Source organism: Miscanthus floridulus, chromosome 1 (genome assembly GCF_019320115.1).
Source record: "Miscanthus floridulus cultivar M001 chromosome 1, ASM1932011v1, whole genome shotgun sequence".
NCBI classification, from domain to species: domain Eukaryota; kingdom Viridiplantae; phylum Streptophyta; class Magnoliopsida; order Poales; family Poaceae; genus Miscanthus; species Miscanthus floridulus.
In genome coordinates, this window is record NC_089580.1 from 171915611 (window position 1) to 171934277 (window position 18667).

Sequence of the window (18667 nt, forward strand, 5' to 3'; positions counted from 1 at the left end):
ATAGCTACATTGCATTTATGTTGCTAGGATACTAGATCTAGGCTCCCAAAGTTGGAGAGGGCCTCTTTTTTCTCTAGAGATAGAAAAAGGTTGATATTTTACTGTTAAATATGATAACATACTTATAGAGACTTATAATATTTACCTTTCGAATCCAAAGTTCAACCTTGGGCACCTGATAACTCCACGCCGCCCGTTAACCTATAACCGTTGGATATAGTGACAACGCAATACCGTTCGACGCGGTCGTCGTGGGTCTCACCCCTTATATACTGCAAGTCCAAATGCTCGTGAATCCTCGCGGTTACATGTATACCATTATTACGGATGACATCTTACACTGTGTCACAGACACGTGAGTAACTAACATGATATTTTATATACCACGAATCCTCTTAATAATGCTAAATAGGTAAATATTCCGCCTAAGACGGACGGAAGGAATAAATACATACTGCTCTTAATAATGCTAAATAGGTAAATATTCCGCCCAAGACGGGCGGAAGGAATAAGTACTGCTGCCACCGGCGCACTGCGGTTATCCGGCGACAATACTACCACCAGTTCATCGCTTTTTTCCGGCTAGCCTTCCCGTTGCGCCCTTTGGCAAGTCCCTCCGCCGACGGCGGTCGCACCACCATCGGCCTCGTCCCCGACTTCCGTCCATGTCCTGAAAGGGAGCAGCCGCTACCTCCTCCCAGCGCTCACGCTGAAAGGGCCGCCTCCATGCTCTCGTGTGCTGCCGGCCACCATCGACCTCAACGCAGCTATCGATACCTCCATGATGATGCCTTGATTCCTTGAAGGTGTTCGATGAAATGAACACAACGTGTGCGTTTTATTCGCAGTCAAACACACCTGGTAGACATCCTATTCTAGAAGAAGGTAGAGTTGCAGGTGTTTGCTTCAATAGAAATCCTATTCCATTTCGCTTGTTAGATTCACTGGATTGGTGATTAATAGTTGCAGAGCATCTCCCCATACGATCATGTCTTGCCCGTCCATTGGCAACTGGGCGCTTGCAAGATGCGTAGCAGTGAGGGAGGAGGATTTAATCCTGGAGCTGTACTATGAGAACTCAGGTACGTATTGTACATACTAAAATAAATTTTAGCATTTCTTTTATATGTGGTAATGTGTATGCATACCGGTTGTCCGATGAAATGGCTAAAGGCGTCAACTCTTCTCTCTCTTATTCACTTTGTCTAATGTCTAATTTTCCATCATAGAGTCTTCGACTAGTCCGACTACACACTCATCCAAATTATATTTGCAACAATAGATGCTCTGTAATATAAACATTGTCAACTTCTTTCTAAACACTAAACAAAGCTAATAAATAGTTATATCTGTCATTAAAGTAGGCAATTTGATTTCATCCATCACCCATGAATATATCCTTCTACTACCTTCCATTAGTTTTCAGTTCTGTGAGACCTATTGACTATGAAAATTTCTGATATGATGTTTAATGAGCCGTGGCTTCTATGATGCTTACGATGTAGATGGTAGTTAATTCAATTCAACTCCATATACTGTTTTGTGACCCTATGTAAGGCTATCAGATTTCTTGAAATTGCATCCATGTGGGAATATCATGGGTTTACCCTATAGCCGCTCTAAATTTTTTACAAGAACCAACCATCTGTATCAGGCTACTAACTCATCTGCAAGCATTAATATTTAGCATAACTATATTCTGTAAGCACTGACATTACAACAAAATTTGGTTATTTGTGTAGTGTTCTATGCCACCAGGTGATTAATTCACATGTACATCTCAAGAAGATCTGAACAAAGTAAGAAAGCAGATTATCGATCACAGGTACCTACCTGTTCTGGACTCTGAAATATAAAGCATCTTTAGTAATCCACCCATTCATGAATATCGAGCATTCTATCAAAGTTCTATTCTATTAGAAAAAGATATGTCCTTTTGTAGGGTTCAACTATTCCAAAAGTTAGATATGCTAAATATTTCTTCATTGTATCTTTACAGCAGGCCTGTTCGCCCATTCTCATACATCAGGATGTATTCTTTGTTTCCATGCATGCTCTTGAAATCATGCAGTTATTTGGGAGTGGAACACTGCATTTTGTGAGTGGAAGGATGTTGTTACATTTCATTGATAAATGTCATGCGATTTTTTCCCCTTGGGCGTAGTGTTCTTTCATCTTAGTAGACTGAACCTTTTCACTTTTCAGCTTATATAAAATACCACTGCCATGTTGGGCTATGCTGACAAGGAAACCATAACTATTGTAGAATTGACATACAACATTAACTTGCACAATTTTGTGAGAGCAATGCGTATGAATCCATACTAGTAAACCCGAATCAAATATCATCACTTGCTATGATGTGACCATGGTCTCAGTAAGGTTCAAGATGCTATTGTATTCCTCTCTGCTAACGATCACTAAGCTCAACTTCAAAATCATCATAAACCTAATCTTGTAGCTCAACTGCTAAACCTTTTGAAGTAATAACTGATAAGCTGGCTAATTCAAAGGAGGGAGTTTTTCTAGTTACCATACCATTTTTGTTTTATTTTTAGTAAAAAACCAGATAAAACCTCGATAACCGATATCTTCCAGTTTCGCTTTCATCCCTAAAATAGGGAAATCATCTGAGCAGACAATGAACAACCTGACCAGGAAAGATAAATTGGAACCAAATCTGAACAGACGACAATGAACAACCTAAGCTACCTAAAAGAACGGCGGCCTCAAGTTGATACGCACATCCACCATGCCGCGCACCACAGCCCGTGGGTTCCCGTACTCGTCCCCGGGTGCCGGCAACTCCCAGTCTAGCAGCTTCACCACCTTGCCGAACGGCATCGTCCCTTCCAGCAGCCTTGGGTTGCCCTCCACCACCTCGTTGCGGCGCCTCTTCATCTTCTTCTCCTCCTCCTCCTCGTCATCATCCAGGTCCCCGAGCACCAGCGCGTCGAGCAGCCGAACCCGTGCCCTGCTGATGACGGCGGTGTGGCCCGAGGTGTGCGGTCCCCCGCGGGTCACCACCACCATGTTCGTCCTCCTTCGGAAGAGGAAGTCGGCACGCTCCACGAAGATGTCTAGAGATAGGTCCGGCCAGTTCGACGCGACGGGGATCCTGATCCCCAGCTTCCACGTCTTGAAGTCGTCCTTGTCAAACTCGAACGGAAGCGTCTGCCTGGCGACTACCTCGTCGGCGATGGCCACGTAGATGGTGCAGGTCCGTGGCCACGCCGGACCAGCGAAGCCACTCATCTTCGGCCCGGTGAGGCTGACCTCCAGAAAGCCCACGGTTTGAGGGACCTGGTCTTGCTTCACCCCAGCCATGACGTGACTCGTAGCTAGCTAGGTCGGCGCCTCCGCTTCTCGCGTTGATGGCGCCTCTCCTTTGCCTGCGGCGACACTTTGGATCTGTTTTTTATTTTCCCCAGATATGTTTTCCTTTTAAAGGAAGCAGTACCCGGGGACACGGTTAACAAGTTTGTTTTTATTTTCCTCCCATATCTTTTGTTTTTTCAACAAACCTATCTACAAACAAAATCAAATGTCCAGGTCTATCACGAGCAGGGTCGGATCCACGAGGGGGCTCCCGGGGCTGCAGCCCCGGTCGTGGGCCGAATTCCAAGGGGGGCAAGTCTTCAGCCCAGCATCCCAAAATCCACATCAACCCTGGTGCCAGCCCCAGCCTTGCCCAGGACGGAGCAGCCGCGCCGCGAGTCGCGAGTCGCGACCGTGCGTGGCTCGTCCGTGCCCTCCACTCGCGACCACGCCGGCGCGCCGCCCACCTGAACTCGCGTCGTCCGGCCTCCGCCCTTCGCGGCTCCGCGTCCGGCGTCCAGTGCGGCGGTCCCGCCTCCGCCCCTCCCCCTCTGGCGCCTGCGCCAGGCCGCCAGACCATCCCTTGCCGGCTGCCGGCCGTCGCCGTCCAGGAGCCCAGGACTGCTGCCGGGTGCGGGCCTCTGGATCCGCCACTGCTTAGCCTCCAACCTGCTTAGCTGCTCCTGCTAGTTGGTGGCCTCCTTGGCTGGTGTTTGCTGGCTTGCTGCACAGTCAGGGCAAAGGCACATAGGCAGAATGCCCTGTTCGCGTGAACTTGCAATAAAATAGTGTTTTTCTCTAAACTGGTTTATCAGTCACAGTGTTAGATAGTCATTGTGAGTAAACGAATACCAATTTCTAGGTTTTCATTTCATCATGTGTTTGTTTGATGAATGACTAATAATTGCAATGAAGTTTGCAATACTTAATATCGTTGAAAAATCTTATGAATACCATTAAGTCTGAATGGAGAAATTAAATCAAATAATTAATTTCTGGTTAAAGCCTTCTAGTAAAAAAATCATAGCTATGCAATTGAGATTTTTAGCAAGATTTCTAGCCTTTTAAACGGTATTAAAATTTCTAGCCTGGTATAATTTAACCCTCATCCTGACCCATTTCTGGATCCTGATTACGAGAAACCCTCTCACCCGCGATTTTCGAAACAGAGGACTCCTCTCCCACAGACCAACAACCTGTTCGGCAGCTCGTATTCGGCTTATAAGTCTGGGCTTATCAGCCAACGAACAATATTTTTCTCTCACAACAAACCAGTCAACAGTACTTTCAGTCATGACTTATAAGTCAATCCAGCCGAAACGAAAAGGCTGCAGACGCTCTCAGAAGGTCAGACCCTAACGATGACACCGATCGATGCCGCCATCATTGCACGCAGCCCCCTCGCCTGGACTGGCGCTAGCGCACACTCTGTAAAAAAATGAAAAAGATGTTATGCCAAGACCGAAACACAGAGGTTTTAAAATTTTAAGAAGTTGGTTTATGAAGGAACCCTAGTATGGGCTCGCTGAAAATGTTGATGATGATAGATGTGGTTGTTACTCGAATCTATGCTTCTCCTACTTCCGTTGGCTACAACGACTTATAGCCTGTTCAGTTGGCTGGTTCGTATCATTGCTGGTTCGTGAAGAAGTACTACTGGCTAGTTTGTGTGAGAGAAAAATACTGTTCTGACTGAAAATTTACACGAGCAACGAACAGGTAATCATCGTCCGAGTAAAGGATGGATAACGTCAGTAATAAATGGGAGACATGAGTCTGCCATTCTCTCTGTTGTTGACGATGCACGCTTTATCATGTTGTATAAAAAACGCAATCATGTCCATATTGCATGAGCATATACGAGACTGAGTCCAAGTAAACGCGGTTGGATGGGCCGGACAGCCCTGCCCCTGATACACCCGTTCAAGAAAACAAAGCAATCCCTTGCGTTCTTCCATTCAGATATAGGAGTACCATTTAAAAAAAAAAGTTGACATAGGAGTACCATGGATCGTATAGATGGTACGCATTGCTTGGGAGACGCGTCATTTGTACCAGAAGGTTCGTAGCTGCAGACTGCAGTGCATAGGAGGCACACAACTGCCAGAAAGCAGATACATACTCGGTCCGATTTTTTTTTTTCTGAATGCAATGTCAGAAGCTCCCTTACTCGGTCGTTTTTTATTAAAACAATAACAGGAGTTTTGCCTTACTTGGTCCAAACTCTCAGTCTCGTTTCCTCACAAGCATATTGAAAAAAGAAAACTCTCATGTCCCGAAAAGCATCTAAAAAAAAAAGAAAACTCTCAGTGTCCTCAGGTATCAAGTTATCTATACTGGCGTGAAAATGACATTTATTTCTCAATTTTCAATTGGAAATCTCATGTCGAGCCTAGCTCTGATATTTCTTTGGCAAACATTTTAGTTTAACATTGCGTTAAGTTTCCTGCATATCTGCAAAATTCGGACAGTTAGAGTTTTATTTTAGGGACATTTTAAAAGGACAACTATTATTATTCTTAGTGTCCTACGTGGGTGTGGCATTAGACTATCTCCAACAGCACATACCTAAATTGAAGACTCATTTCATAGTTTGGGCCACGCACGGCAAAAAGGGTCACGCGCCTAAAACTCGCATTCTCCAAAAGCCGACCCAAAAGCACATCCCTCTCTCCCCACTCTCTCTCCCCCGCGCCGCCCGTTCCTGTCCCTCTCTACCCCGGCGCCGGCGGCGGCACCCCTCCCTCCCCTCCCTCTCGGATCTGGCGGTCGCGGGCGAGGAGGACCCCGGATCCCCGTTCCCCGCCGACGAGCCCTGCTCCCCGCGTCGCCATGGTACCCGCCGGCCGCGCCCTGAGGCGGACCTCGCCGCGGCGGAGCCGCCGCGCCCCGCTCCTACGGGCCCACCACTACGACGCCAGAGATTTGCATTGGTCTCTCTCGACAACGCAGATTTGCGTTTCGACAAGCCTCGTATGCAAAATGGGTGAGGTGTTTGGGTCTTCTGTTGAAGCGTTGTTTTTTTTAGGTAAAACACTGTGAATGACATATTTCGTGTTTGGGTCACGGTTTCCTAGTAATACATACTCCCTCTGGTTCTCTAAAGCAAGTCGTTTTGGACATCAACACGGTCTTTAAGAAACGACTTTAACTGCAACCTTTTGCTATAAAATATTTATAAAATATAGTCAATATATACTTTTATGAAACCACATTTCAAGATGAATCTACTTACATCACTTTTATATTTTCAAACTCAACTCAAAAAAAATTATTTGTAGTCAAAGTTTAAAATATTTGACTTAAGACAACCTCAAAACGACTTGTTTTAGAGAACCAAAGTGAGTACGCTGAACGCGTTTCTAACTCAAATCCATCGCAGTGTACTACCAGATGGACCAGTAGGAGAGTTCTTGGATTTATAGAAGATACAATACAAGTGGCAATCGCGTTAGATGGAGAGGACAAAATGCGTTGACTTGACTTGAGCATGGAGCACTGTGGGAGAGGCGGAGACCTGCATATAGACCTTGGATCCCTCTTGAATTTCTCTTCAGTCTTCACTCCCTCTCATTGTCTCATCCACCATTATTCCAAATTTCCCACACCAAGCTCATCAGCTTCCATCAATCAATTTCATCTGCCGATCAACATATGTCTAATAATCCCTCGCTTCGCTTGTTAGCCCGTGTGTGCTGCGTTCCATTCCCATGGCTCATCAGCCTCGCGTGCACCCCAACGCGGCGCCGGCGGTTAACCTGGAGATGGGCGACCACGCCCACGGCGGTGTGTACCCGCCGCTGCCAGTTCACAGCCAGTCCGTGAACCAGCAGCAGTTCGGCCTCGGCGGGGGAGGGGGCGGCGGCGGTGCCCCCAACACCTGGGTGGGCAACGACGCCAACACGCTGCTGCTGGTGGCCACGCTGATCACGACGCTCACCTACCAGCTCGGCACCAGCATCCCCGGCGGTTACTGGCAGCAGGACACGGCGGCGGCGTCGAGGGAAGGCAAGCAGCAGGTGACGTACCGCGCCGGCGACCCCATCATGCGCGACCTGCACCGGCCAAGGTACGTATTGTACTGTGCGGTTCGTTTCCGCCACGGCCACAGGCCACGGCTGCCTTCTGTGCGAGCTGACCTGAGACAAACGTCGCCGTGGTTGGTTGGCTTGGCACGGGGCATGCCGCAGGTACTTGGTGTTCATGGGCGCGAGCTGGGTGGGGTTCGCGAGCTCCATGGTGATGACGCTGAGCCTGCTGGTGCGGATGCCCGTTGACTCGCGCCACGTGCGGTGGTCCTTCGTGGTGGCCTACTCCAGCCTGGTGCTCACCTTCGTGGTGTCGCAGCCCAGGACGCACCTGTCGCTGGACCTCCTCATTTGGGCCGCCGTCCTCGTCTTCCTCTGGATCATCGTCAGCCTCCACCCGGACCGCCGCGCGCGCGCCATCCAGGTGCTCTGCTGCGGTGCCCGCGACAACTGAAACCTCTTGCTTTGCCTGCTTGTCTACTATCGTCTTCATGTTCGGACAGTGGATTGAAACCAGTATTAGCGCTCCGTAGTTTCGATGTTTATCGGTGATGCGATGTTTCACTGGCTTTTCACAGCAACTAGTGAACTCAATGTGAACTTTATTATAACCATGGCCCTGTTCGCTAATCCATACTTTTCAGTTTGTTTTTTCAGCCGGAACAATATTTTTCTCTCACAGCAAATTAGTCGGAACAGTGTTTTGGTTTGTTTTTTCAGCGAAGCGAACGGAGCCGATGTGCAGTGAAGTTTGAAATGCAATGTGTGTGAAACCGAAATCTGTACTTGCATGAGTGTAGTACATCCATATATATACAGCTTGGCGTGGTTAGCTTCAAAAATAACATGACAAGAATTCATAGAAATTAAATCAACACAAACATAACCGATGACTAGATTGCTCCATTTAGGTAGAAGTAAACCAGTTCTCAAGCAAATTAGCAAAGGGGCAATTCTTCAATATGGCGACCAGTTGTTTTACAAGCAAGAACAATAAGGATAATACTTTAATTTCACCGGAACTTGCAACTTTTTAGGCAAACTAGCAAATCATAATTACCAACTTAGATATGAAAATGTAGAAGAAAAAATAAAAAAAACACGATTAATTATATTTGGCTCTGTTTGGTTCAGCTGTGAATTGGGGAAAACTGTTGTGAATTATGAGCTGTAAAAAAAACTATTGTGAGGTATGTGTTGTAGATAAGCTGAAAACTGTTTGGTCGAAACAACTATCAAATAGACCCTCACTATCTATCTCCCTTGAAACTACTATAAAATATCTCTTTATTTTCACTTATTTGGAGAAGCAAGCCAAAAGTAAGGTCCAAAGTGCCACAAAAATTTTACTATACGAAAGCAGTGGCTTCTGAAAAAGTAACTTTAGTTTCCACCCGTTTAGTAAGCATTCTGTTTTTTGGCAGCGCAAACAAACATAGCCTAAGAATAACAATTTATGTTTTGATCCGACCAATAACATGTATTCCCTTCATGCCAGAAAGAATACAGTTTTAGCACAATGTGAAGTTAAGCCATATTAAGGGCTTGATTTAGTTCGCTTCCAAAATTTACTAAGCCAAATATTTGATAAGCCATGATTTTGGCTAGTATTTGGTTTGCTATCAAAACTTGCTGAACTCTCACATTCTATGACATTTTTTTTGTCCAACTTGTGGCTACCAAATCTTTGGTATGGCAAATTCTGTTGGATAAGATAATGCTGCTGCTATATACTATGTTACTCGCCCCAACCAAAGTGCAGCGCGATAATGCGCCAAAATGCAGCCAATAGATGAACCCGCGACTCGTTGACCATATGACTTGTTATGGGGGTATTTGCCAATGATCAATGGATATGCTTGATTGTTGTTTCTTCTTTACGCTATGATCTCTTCTTCATTTGTTCAACTTCGATTCATCGAGGGATAACGGTTTTCTGATGTTGCCTAGGACTATAAAGATGTTGGCATAATTGAAACCATTGTTCGTTATATTCCCAAATACTGGCCAGCGGCGGTGTTCCGTCCAGTTATTGGGCGGGTGCTGAATTGCTAGTGCGGAGTCATCCAGAAAAACCCCAACACATCCGTGCTAATGTGGTATGTAGTTTCTATTATGCAATTAGATATGCACTGTATCAAGTACCTAGTAAAATTAATATATATTTAAAAAAGACGTCTTACAATTTAGAACTTAGAGAGTACCATACAATCGAGCGTCAATTTTGATTCTCCAGCAAATTAAAAAGCACCTTAAGACACGCGGTGCTCGATCAAAGAATAGTAAATCCAGATAATTACTACAAACTCTTCTTTTGTTACATTTACATAGCCACGCCAATTTATGTATATGGAAGCAGTACAACGCTCAAGCAAGGATACAGTTTCGATATATCACAGCAAGGATAGATAGAGTACATCACACCGCTTGCACGTAGAGTTTCTATCACATATCTGAGCTCAGAGGAAAGCCAGTTAATTAAGCAAGCATCGCATCACCAACGAACAAGCAAAAGTTAAGAGAGAGAGGATTGAACGGTGCTGCTGCTGCTGGAAAGAGGTTCCGTTCAGCTGTCCCGGCTGCTGCAGCAGAGCACCTTCATGATGCACGCGCGGTTCTCCTCGCGAACGCTGGTGATGAGCCAGGAGACGAGGAGGACGGCGAGGCAGAGGAGGATGTCCAGCGACAGGTGCGTCCTGGTCTGCGACGCCGCGAAGGTGAGGAGCAGGCTGGCGTAGGCCACCGCGAACGACCACCGCACGTGGCGCGAGGTCACGGCCATCCTCACCAGCAGGCTCAGCGTCAGCACCATGGAGCTCGCGACCCCCAACCAGCTCGCCACTCTGAACACCCAGTACCTTGGCCGGTGCAGGTCGCGCATGATAGGGTCTCCGGCGCGGTACAGCCTGCCGTTGCCGTCCCCCGACGGCGTGTCCTGCGGCCAGTAGCCGCCGGGGACGCTGGAGCCGAGCAGGAAGGCGAGCATCGTGATCAGCGTGGCCCCCACGAGCAGCGCGCTGGGGTCGTGGTCCTCGCAGCTGCTCCTGTCCGGCGCGTGCCCGCCGTGCCGCTGCTGGATCACGGTCACGGGCATGACCTCCGCCGTCGGCGGCGGCGGCGGGTACGCAACAGCGTGGGCGGCGTGGCCCATCTCAAGGCTGCCCGGGGCCGGCAGCGCGTCTGGGTTCACGCGCGGGTACATGGGTACACGGCGATCGACAGAGAGACGGTTTTTGGTCTGTCTGAAGCTAGCGGAGTCTGCTGAGTGGTGAAACGATCGATGGGCTTAGATCTCGCTGTTTGGTTTCCAGGGAAGAGAACAGAAGATTCAGGGCACATTTATGTGTACACTCTGCCAGTGCTCCCAGCTCCAGGTCAAGTCAATATTTTTTGTCCCCTACCCCATCCACTTTTGCCGCTTGTAGTTTTCTACTCTCTGCTGCACGTCTCGACACGGTGTGAACTGCGAAGGGTGGACGAAATGTTCAACCAACCACGCACCTCAAGTAATGCTGCAACGTCACGCTACAATTATTGCGGCAAGCTCCCCCACAGCCCGAACTTCTATAATAAGCTGCTTAAGACTATCTCCAACAAGTAATACCTAAATCAATGACCCATTCCTAGATTTGGGTTCTACACAGTAAATAGGTCACCCAACCGTCCCCTCCCTTCTCCAACAGCCCACCGCGACCGATCCAGTGGAGCGTGCCACGGAGGAGGCCGGGCCTCCTCTCTCTCCGATGCTTCCTCTCTCTCCCCCTCCCCAACGCCCGACGTCCTCCCGGCGCGCCCACCACGCCTCACCGCGCGCCCACCACGCCCCACCGCGCTCCACCGCGTCCTCCCCGCGCTCACCGCGCCATGGACGGCGGCGGGAGGCCCTCGGCGTGGTGGCCCGACACAGCGACCCCAGGCGCGGCGGCGTTGGCACGGACGGGCCCTGGTGCGGCAACCCCGACGCAGATCCAGTGGCGCGGCGGCCCGGACGATGTAGGCCCTCCTCCTCCTCCTGGATCTAGGGTTTCGGCGAGCTGCGTCGCGGGGAGGACGTCGCGGCTGCGCGGCGTGGCTGCGTCGGCCGGGCTCCCTCCCCTACATAGCCTCCCTCCCTCCCTGCGAGATCCGGTGAGCGCCGCCCGCCTCCCTCCCCGCCTCGTCGTTGTCATCGTCGTCGTCGGGCCCGCCTCGTCGGCGAGCTCCCAACTCTGCACGGCCTCCCTCCCTCCCAGCGAGATCCAGTGAGCGCCGCTCGTCTCCCTCCCCGCCGAGCTCCACTCGCCTCGCCGTCGTCAGGCCCGCCGAGCTGGCGAAGATTTTGTGTCTTGGGAGAAAGACGACGCAAATAAGCGTCTCGGGTGGCCTCGTCCCCAAAATGCATGATGTGTTTGCGTCCTCTGTTGGAACCAGTTTTCAGCAGCTAAAAACACTGTGCGTGACCCATTTTAGGTTTGCATCGCTGTTTGCATAAGGTGTTGGAGACAGTCATGGGCGTGGCCAGCGACCCGAATGTTCGGACGCTAGCCCTCGTTTGGACGGACATCCGGACGCAAGCGCTTGCCCGTAGGGTTGTTCGTCCTGACTATTGTGCCTCGTCTCCTCCTGTGTGTCCGTCCCAGTGTCGAGCAACCACCTACACGCCTTGCTCCCTCAGTCTCGTATGCACCAGTGCCGTCCTCACTCTATTGCAAACAGCTACAGAAGTGGCAGCAATTTTTCCTCCACATGCACGGTTCCCACGTGAATATGCTCCACTTATGAAGAAATGAAATGGTGTTTGCTCCGCCTGCAACTATTGCGCCCGCAAGCCCGCCCCCGTGCCGCATGCAACTACTACGCCTGCACGTCGTGCACGCACGCATGTAGCTGCGCGCCACATGCCTGTTCATGCGCATGTAGGTGGGGACCGCGCCACATGACTATTGACGTGCCATACTCTCGCTTTGCTTGCCGTGCACGTGGGGACCGCTACGCCCGCGTGACCGCATCTGCATGCGCCCGCTTTCTACACCTACTAATGTCAATATGAAAGCACTTCTGCAACATACATATGAAACAGGTGAAACGTTTACAAACACACGTTTGCAACATATGTGTATAGCAACTACAACATTCAGATAAACAAACTTACGACATACGTCTAAAACAGATCAAACATTTTGAACAGATACTTGCAACATATGTTTGAAACATATGCAACATTGCAACATCTAGATGAAACAACAACATAGGTCTGAAACAAGTGAAACATTGGGAACATACACTTGCAACATACATGTATAGCAACTGCAACATATGCAATATCCAGATAAAACACTTGCAACATACGCTTGAAACAGCTGAAACATAAGAAACATATTCTTGCAATATACGTGTGTCGGGTACCATAAAAAGGGGTCCCCTAAGCATAAACCAAAAAAATCGCTTAGACCCCGTCAAAATCAAAGCCAAGAGACAACTATTGGCTAACCCCCGGCCTTGTCCGAGGCCACCGACTCTCCATCTTGCTCGAGGCCTCGCACGAAAGGCCTCGGACGGCCTACCCGTCTCGCTCGAGGCCTCGCACGAAAGGCCTCGGATGGTCTACTAATTTTCCGCCTCGCTCGAGGCCTCGAACGAAAGGCCTCGGACGGGGAACCGATTCTCCGTCTCGCTCGAGGCCCCGCGCGTAAAGCCTCGGACGAGATGCCGATTCTCCATCTCGCTCGAGGCCGGCTCGGCAATAACCCCATCGCCTCTGCCTTGACCGATCTCCCCGACAGAGCGTCGCGTCCAATTAATGCGACCAACCACTTCCGCGACGTCAGCCGAACGACAGCTCGACACAGCAGAGCGGCCGACGAGACGGGAAGTCGCATCAACACCATACTGACCGGGACAGGACAGGGCAGGGGTACCGGCCGCTGTACTCGGTACTGTGCCCACGACCGACGCCCGCACTACACTATGCTACCTAACCCCTGCTCTAGGAACAACGCGGCGTGGGGAGTCAAGTCCGAGTCACTATAGCTTTGGAATCAGTGTACAGGACCAACTGCTTCCTTCAAGCCTCGGCAATCCACTTCAGGGTCTCGGCAACCTCGGGATTCACGCCCGCCGAGCCCCCCATGATGGCTTGGCCTCGACACCAACTGAGCCTCGGCTCTTTACACTACCAAAACACAGCGACCGGCACATCGTCCGCCATACCCTGCGTCAAGCTATCACTGGAGCTTCCACGTCGCATAGGATCGGATGTGACCGGCGTGTTACTCCAGCACATCAAGGACAGGACCACTCCGTCAACCATACCGCCACAGTGACAGGCTACAGGGCTCGGACATGTCGCCTCTGTTCGCACGACGCTACGTAGCAACCCCATGTATCACCCCTGTCCCCCCTTCAACTATAAAAGGGAGAGACCGGGGCCGTTTCTAGGGACGGGAGACAGACTTACTCTCACGCTCACACACACTTAGGCATAGATGGGCTCACGAGATAGACGAACACGCATAGGAAGAGGAACATACGAACTCTCTCACTCACGCGCAAGCAACACTCTGTAACACACGCTTCCCCAGGCCTGAGATCAACATCTCAAGCAATTCACATCGCCCCACGCAGAGACCTGGGACTCGCTCCCTCTCTCGCCCTGCTTGTATCCCCCTACTACAAGCACTTTGGTGTAAGGAATACAAGATCGATCTCTCAGACTGGACGTAGGGCACCTATTGCCTGAACCAGTATAAACCTTGTGTCTCTTTGCATCACCATCCGGGATTAGGGGCACGCAGTACATTTTCACTAGTTGGTTGAGGGCCCGCTGGTCCAAAACACCGACAACGTGTATATCCATTGCAACATATGCAACACCAGATCTACTTTTGCAACATTCAGATGAAACATATTATATGCAACATACATTTAAAACGCATGAAACATATGGTTGCAATATGTGCTCATCATCCTTGCTGCCTCCCAATGGAGGCTAGTTGACGTGGCGCGAGGCGCGGGCAGGGTGCGCGGCATAAGGCGTGAGGCGGGTCCGGTACGACCATGCGAGGCGTGAGGTGCTAGGGCGTGTGACGTGAGGCGGGTCCGTCCAGTCCGGACGACGTCCTGATAGGAGCATTAGCGTTGCTTGATGGATGATATCGGTAGGGACCAGCTTATCTCTACTCTATCTAAGAAGGATTTAAAGGTAATCATCAACACTCGTGATCCGGCATTCCTCATCAATCAACAAAAAAAATCCCTACTCCCTGTGACTCTCGAGGGTGAAAATGCTCGTAGGGAAAATTCAGATATATTTGTGCCCGGCCCGGCCAGGCAACAACGCCACTGCCCACGGTGCAGGCTTAGCCATTGCTTCTCATTTGCTTCTTTTGGTCAGAAACCTAACAGGCCCCTTGTTACGATTTGTGTGGCCCAAGCTGGAAACTCGGCTTGCCAGGAGCTTCTCTATTATCTACTTTCCTAAAGAAAATCATTTTGGGTTGTATTAAGTCAAACATTTTAAACTTTAACTATAAATAAATTTTTTTGGGTTGAGTTTCAAAATATGAAAGTGATGTAAGTAGATTTATCTCGTAATATAGTTTTATAAAAGTATATATTGACTCTATTCTATAAATATTTATAGTAAAAAGTAGTGGTTAAAGTTATTTTTTTTTGAGACCGTGTCCATGACAAAAACGACTTTCTCTGCGGGCATGTAGGAAGCATATAGTATACGGTGCGGCTCGATTGGCCATGACCATGAGAATTTGAGATGATGGGACCTTCTGCTGGCCGGAACGCAGCGACGAGGCCTTGTAACGTCTCATCAGTGGGCCTATTGAGATAAATCTTGGGCTGGGCCGACTGTAAAAGCTCGGCCTCGGTCATGTGCGCACAGACTGGCTGCTGACTAGTTGTCTACCACGACGCATGTGACTTGCGCGACTTAGATAAGATATATGTCCGTAGGTTCCACTGGGTTCACGGATTTTTACTCATGTCTACGACGACGCATGTGACTTACGGCTTAGATGAACGTATTAAGAAATTTACAAATCTTGTTACATAGATAATACAAGGCCCGTTTCATGATCTTTATCATATATATATATATATATATATATATATCGTGTAGATGCGTAAGCCACGTGCATCGTGGAGCGTGGGCAATAGTTCATGGCCCTTGTGCAATACACGATTATAGAAAAAAAATCTACTTAACCCCTCAACTATTGGTGGCTGGCTACTTCACTCCATCACCTATGAAATCAGACATTCTACTCCTCAAACTATTAAAAACCGTCAAAATAACCCCTTGAGATAGTTTTGCTAAAGTGGCATATTAAAAAATCTATATAATCCCCTAACATATGTAGGATTGACTGCATGCTCCCCTCAACTATAAAATATTATATTATAGCCTTTAAAGCATCTAATAATGTTCAAATAATGGTCATGAATCACCACATTGGCATAAGCACGCATGCTTGCACACAGGCCCACATCGGCTGCCTCCCTCTTTAAACTCTTTTCAAGCTTGTGCTACTGCCCGATGAGCACCATTGTCAGGTTAATAAACCCGGGGTCTCTAATGTATCCGCTTTCCAGCAAAAGCTCGGCCCAGCAGACGGCATTACAAACGACGCGCAACTCCTGGGCCGATCCAGATATCTAACGATAGGCCGGAAGAGTAATCCAGTCTCCGACCGGAAGGCCTGGCCAAGGAGGGGACGACGCTCGCTTCTGACTCCGACCCGCTTTTTTGACCGGGAATACACCGAACCTCTGCTTACGATGATTCTCCGACCAGCGTGGTCGAAGCCGACTGGGAACGACCAGCCGGGGATGCCCGCTCGGTGAGGACCCAAGAAATCAGGCGGAGCAGATAAGGTAATGAAAGGATCAAGATGCCCAAGAGGGAAGTGAATTGGGCTAATTCTAAATTTCTTTGCAATAATTAAACCATACAGTTAGCCCAACTTCACCCCTTATGCCTAGAAGTGTTTTTAATGTTCTACCACATAAAAAGTCTTGCAATTTAAGTTTCAATCCTACTCTAGCATGTCAATTCTATAAATGTAAAGACAAGAATTGAATTGCTCAAAGTAAAGAGAGAAGGAGGAATGCGGTGATGTTTTACCGAGGTATCGAAGAGTCACCACTTCCCACTAATCCTCGTTGAAGCACCCGCACAAGGGTGTAGCTCCCCCTTGATCCGTGCAAGGATTAAGTGCTCTCTATGGATTGATTCTTTGACACTCCGTCGCGGTGAATCACCCACAACCGCTCACAACTTGAGTTGGGTCATCCACAAGCTCCGTCGGATGATCACTAAGCTCCCAATCACCACTAAGCCGTCTAGGTGATGGCGATCACCAAGAGTAACAAACACGAACTCTCACTTGACCACGACAAGCCTAATGAAAAGGATGGATGCACACTTTGCTACTCTTGCTTTCACTAATGAGGGCTCACTTTTGGATTCTCAAATCTCAATCACCTCACTAGGACCTTGCTCTTCTTGAGACCCTCAAGGGTGTTTCTCAGCTATTGGATTAAGCAAAAAGTACCTCCTCACACGAATAGAGGAAGTATTTATACACCCGTGTTCAAAACAAACCGTTATGTGCCTCTGCGGGATGACCGGACGCTCTGGTCAAGGTGACCGAATGCTCCGGTCAGTTCTCTCCGAAACCGAGTGTTTAAGTTGTGACCAGACGCTGGACAGCGTTCGGTCAGCACTGACTGGACACGTCTGGTCACGATTTTCCCTCTCAGGAACCTTACTGGAGTCGACCGGACACTCGCACCCAGCGCCCCGTCACTCACCTCTCAGCGTCCGGTCGCGCCACACAATTTCACCTTGATCAAATGAACTGACCGGACTCGGAGCCAGCGTCCGATCACATCGGAACCAACGTCCGGTCAGTATTTGACCCTCCATTCACTTTCAACTTACAATCATATGTGAACGTAGTTTGCTCCAATTGATCTAAGGGCTTTTTAGGAGCTACCTAGTGCTAGACTTGACAAATGTGCACCACATCTAACCCACTAGACTCACCTAGGTCAAGCTACCCATCCATACCCCCCTTAATAGTATGGCCAAAGGAAAAACAAAGTCCTAAACTACTCTAAGTGTCTCTTCAACTCCAAACGACACATAGAACTAGTCCATCCTTAACTTTGTCGTCCATCCTTTGAAAACTGAAACGATTTCCATCGTAGGGGCATGACAACTATGATTGTCCAATCAATCTTCATTACCATGACCTAACTTAATTGCATCTACAAAACACACGTTAGTCACAGTAATCACGTATTGTCATTAATCACCAAAACCCAACTAGAGGCCTAGATGCTTTCAATCTCCTCCTTTTTGGTCATTGATGACAATACCACCTCGAGTATGTGTAAGAGATGAGGTTTTCAACATACTTGGTTCATATAAGCTTTTGACAATAAGAACAAAAGAGTTAGGCAAGCTTATATGACCTAAGCCAACATGACATACTCAATAGATATGAAGTAAGCATGACTACAAGTAATAAAGCTCATTTGCATTGGAGTAAAATACGGAAGCAAAGCAAATGAGCACAACACAAGTGATATGATATATAAACAATTCAAAGTAGAGAGCACACATATCACATATCACATAAATATCACGATCACGTAGACATCACTATCATATAAATATAGTTCGATGCATGAAAGTAAACACATGAATGCATAATAATGTATCACACATAAAAACAAATATAATAGATAAGCTAAACTCCCCCTAGATAAGTCGCTCCCCCTAAGTCTAACATACTCGATCTCTCTCCCCCTTTGGCGTCAAACACCAAAACCTAATGGTCGGTCGGTGGGGCTACAGTGGACGAGTCGGGCGCTGAGGTACGAGGAGCAAGCTAGAACTGTGTGCCATCATCATCTGATGCAAAAGTGGTCTGGGTCAGATTAGGGACTGGTGTGGCTTGAGACTCTGTAGGTATGGCTGTAGCAGGTGGCTCTGATGAAGCAACTGAAGAAGAGAGTGTCTCTGTAGTCCCGATAATAGGTGCAACTATGGAAGGACCTGGGACATGAAGATATGGTAGAGTAGGTTGCCCTGTCAACTCACTGAAGATAGCACCAAGGCTCCTAGAGACTATAGTATGTGGCACAAGCAGCGAGGAAGTCTGAGCCGGTGTGAAGCCTATCTGAAAAGGTGTGAACTATGGGGCTGGCACTGATGAGATAAACCACTGGGACACCTGCTCTGTAGGTGAAACAAACTAAGTAGTAGTCTATCCCTAACTCTAAAGCCCACTGGACTATACAACTGGAGTCATAGAAGT

The 18667-nt window shown here is 48.4% G+C and overlaps 2 protein-coding genes and 1 long non-coding RNA gene across 3 annotated transcripts; 2 read left to right on the plus strand and 1 right to left on the minus strand.

The window, feature by feature from the left end:
• Window positions 1-967: 967 nt before the first annotated feature.
• LOC136502280 (uncharacterized) lies at window positions 968-2108 on the plus strand. Its single transcript, XR_010770465.1, has 3 exons — window positions 968-1082; window positions 1743-1825; window positions 2000-2108. It is a non-coding gene; the product is annotated as an uncharacterized lncRNA (long non-coding RNA).
• Window positions 2109-6765: 4657 nt separating this feature from the next.
• On the plus strand, window positions 6766-8032 carry LOC136502290 (uncharacterized). Its single transcript, XM_066497741.1, has 2 exons — window positions 6766-7387; window positions 7509-8032. Exons 1-2 carry the CDS (start codon window positions 7029-7031, stop codon window positions 7798-7800), a joined length of 651 nt encoding a protein of 216 aa, XP_066353838.1. The 5' UTR covers window positions 6766-7028; the 3' UTR covers window positions 7801-8032.
• Window positions 8033-9620: 1588 nt separating this feature from the next.
• Window positions 9621-10665, minus strand: LOC136502296 (uncharacterized). The gene has a single exon (XM_066497748.1). It carries the CDS (start codon window positions 10546-10548, stop codon window positions 9913-9915), a length of 636 nt encoding a protein of 211 aa, XP_066353845.1. The 5' UTR covers window positions 10549-10665; the 3' UTR covers window positions 9621-9912.
• Between the last annotated feature and the right edge of the window lie 8002 nt (window positions 10666-18667).

What these genes read in the sequence shown, in the direction of transcription:
- LOC136502290 (XM_066497741.1), top strand. Translation starts at nt 7,029, where the DNA reads ATGGCTCATCAGCCTCGCGTGCACCCCAACGCGGCGCCGGCGGTTAAC. An exon ending in CGCGACCTGCACCGGCCAAG is followed by an intron (nt 7,388 to 7,508) that starts GTACGTATTGTA and finishes GGCATGCCGCAG; the next exon opens with GTACTTGGTGTTCATGGGCG.
- LOC136502296 (XM_066497748.1), bottom strand. Translation starts at nt 10,548, where the DNA reads ATGTACCCGCGCGTGAACCCAGACGCGCTGCCGGCCCCGGGCAGCCTT.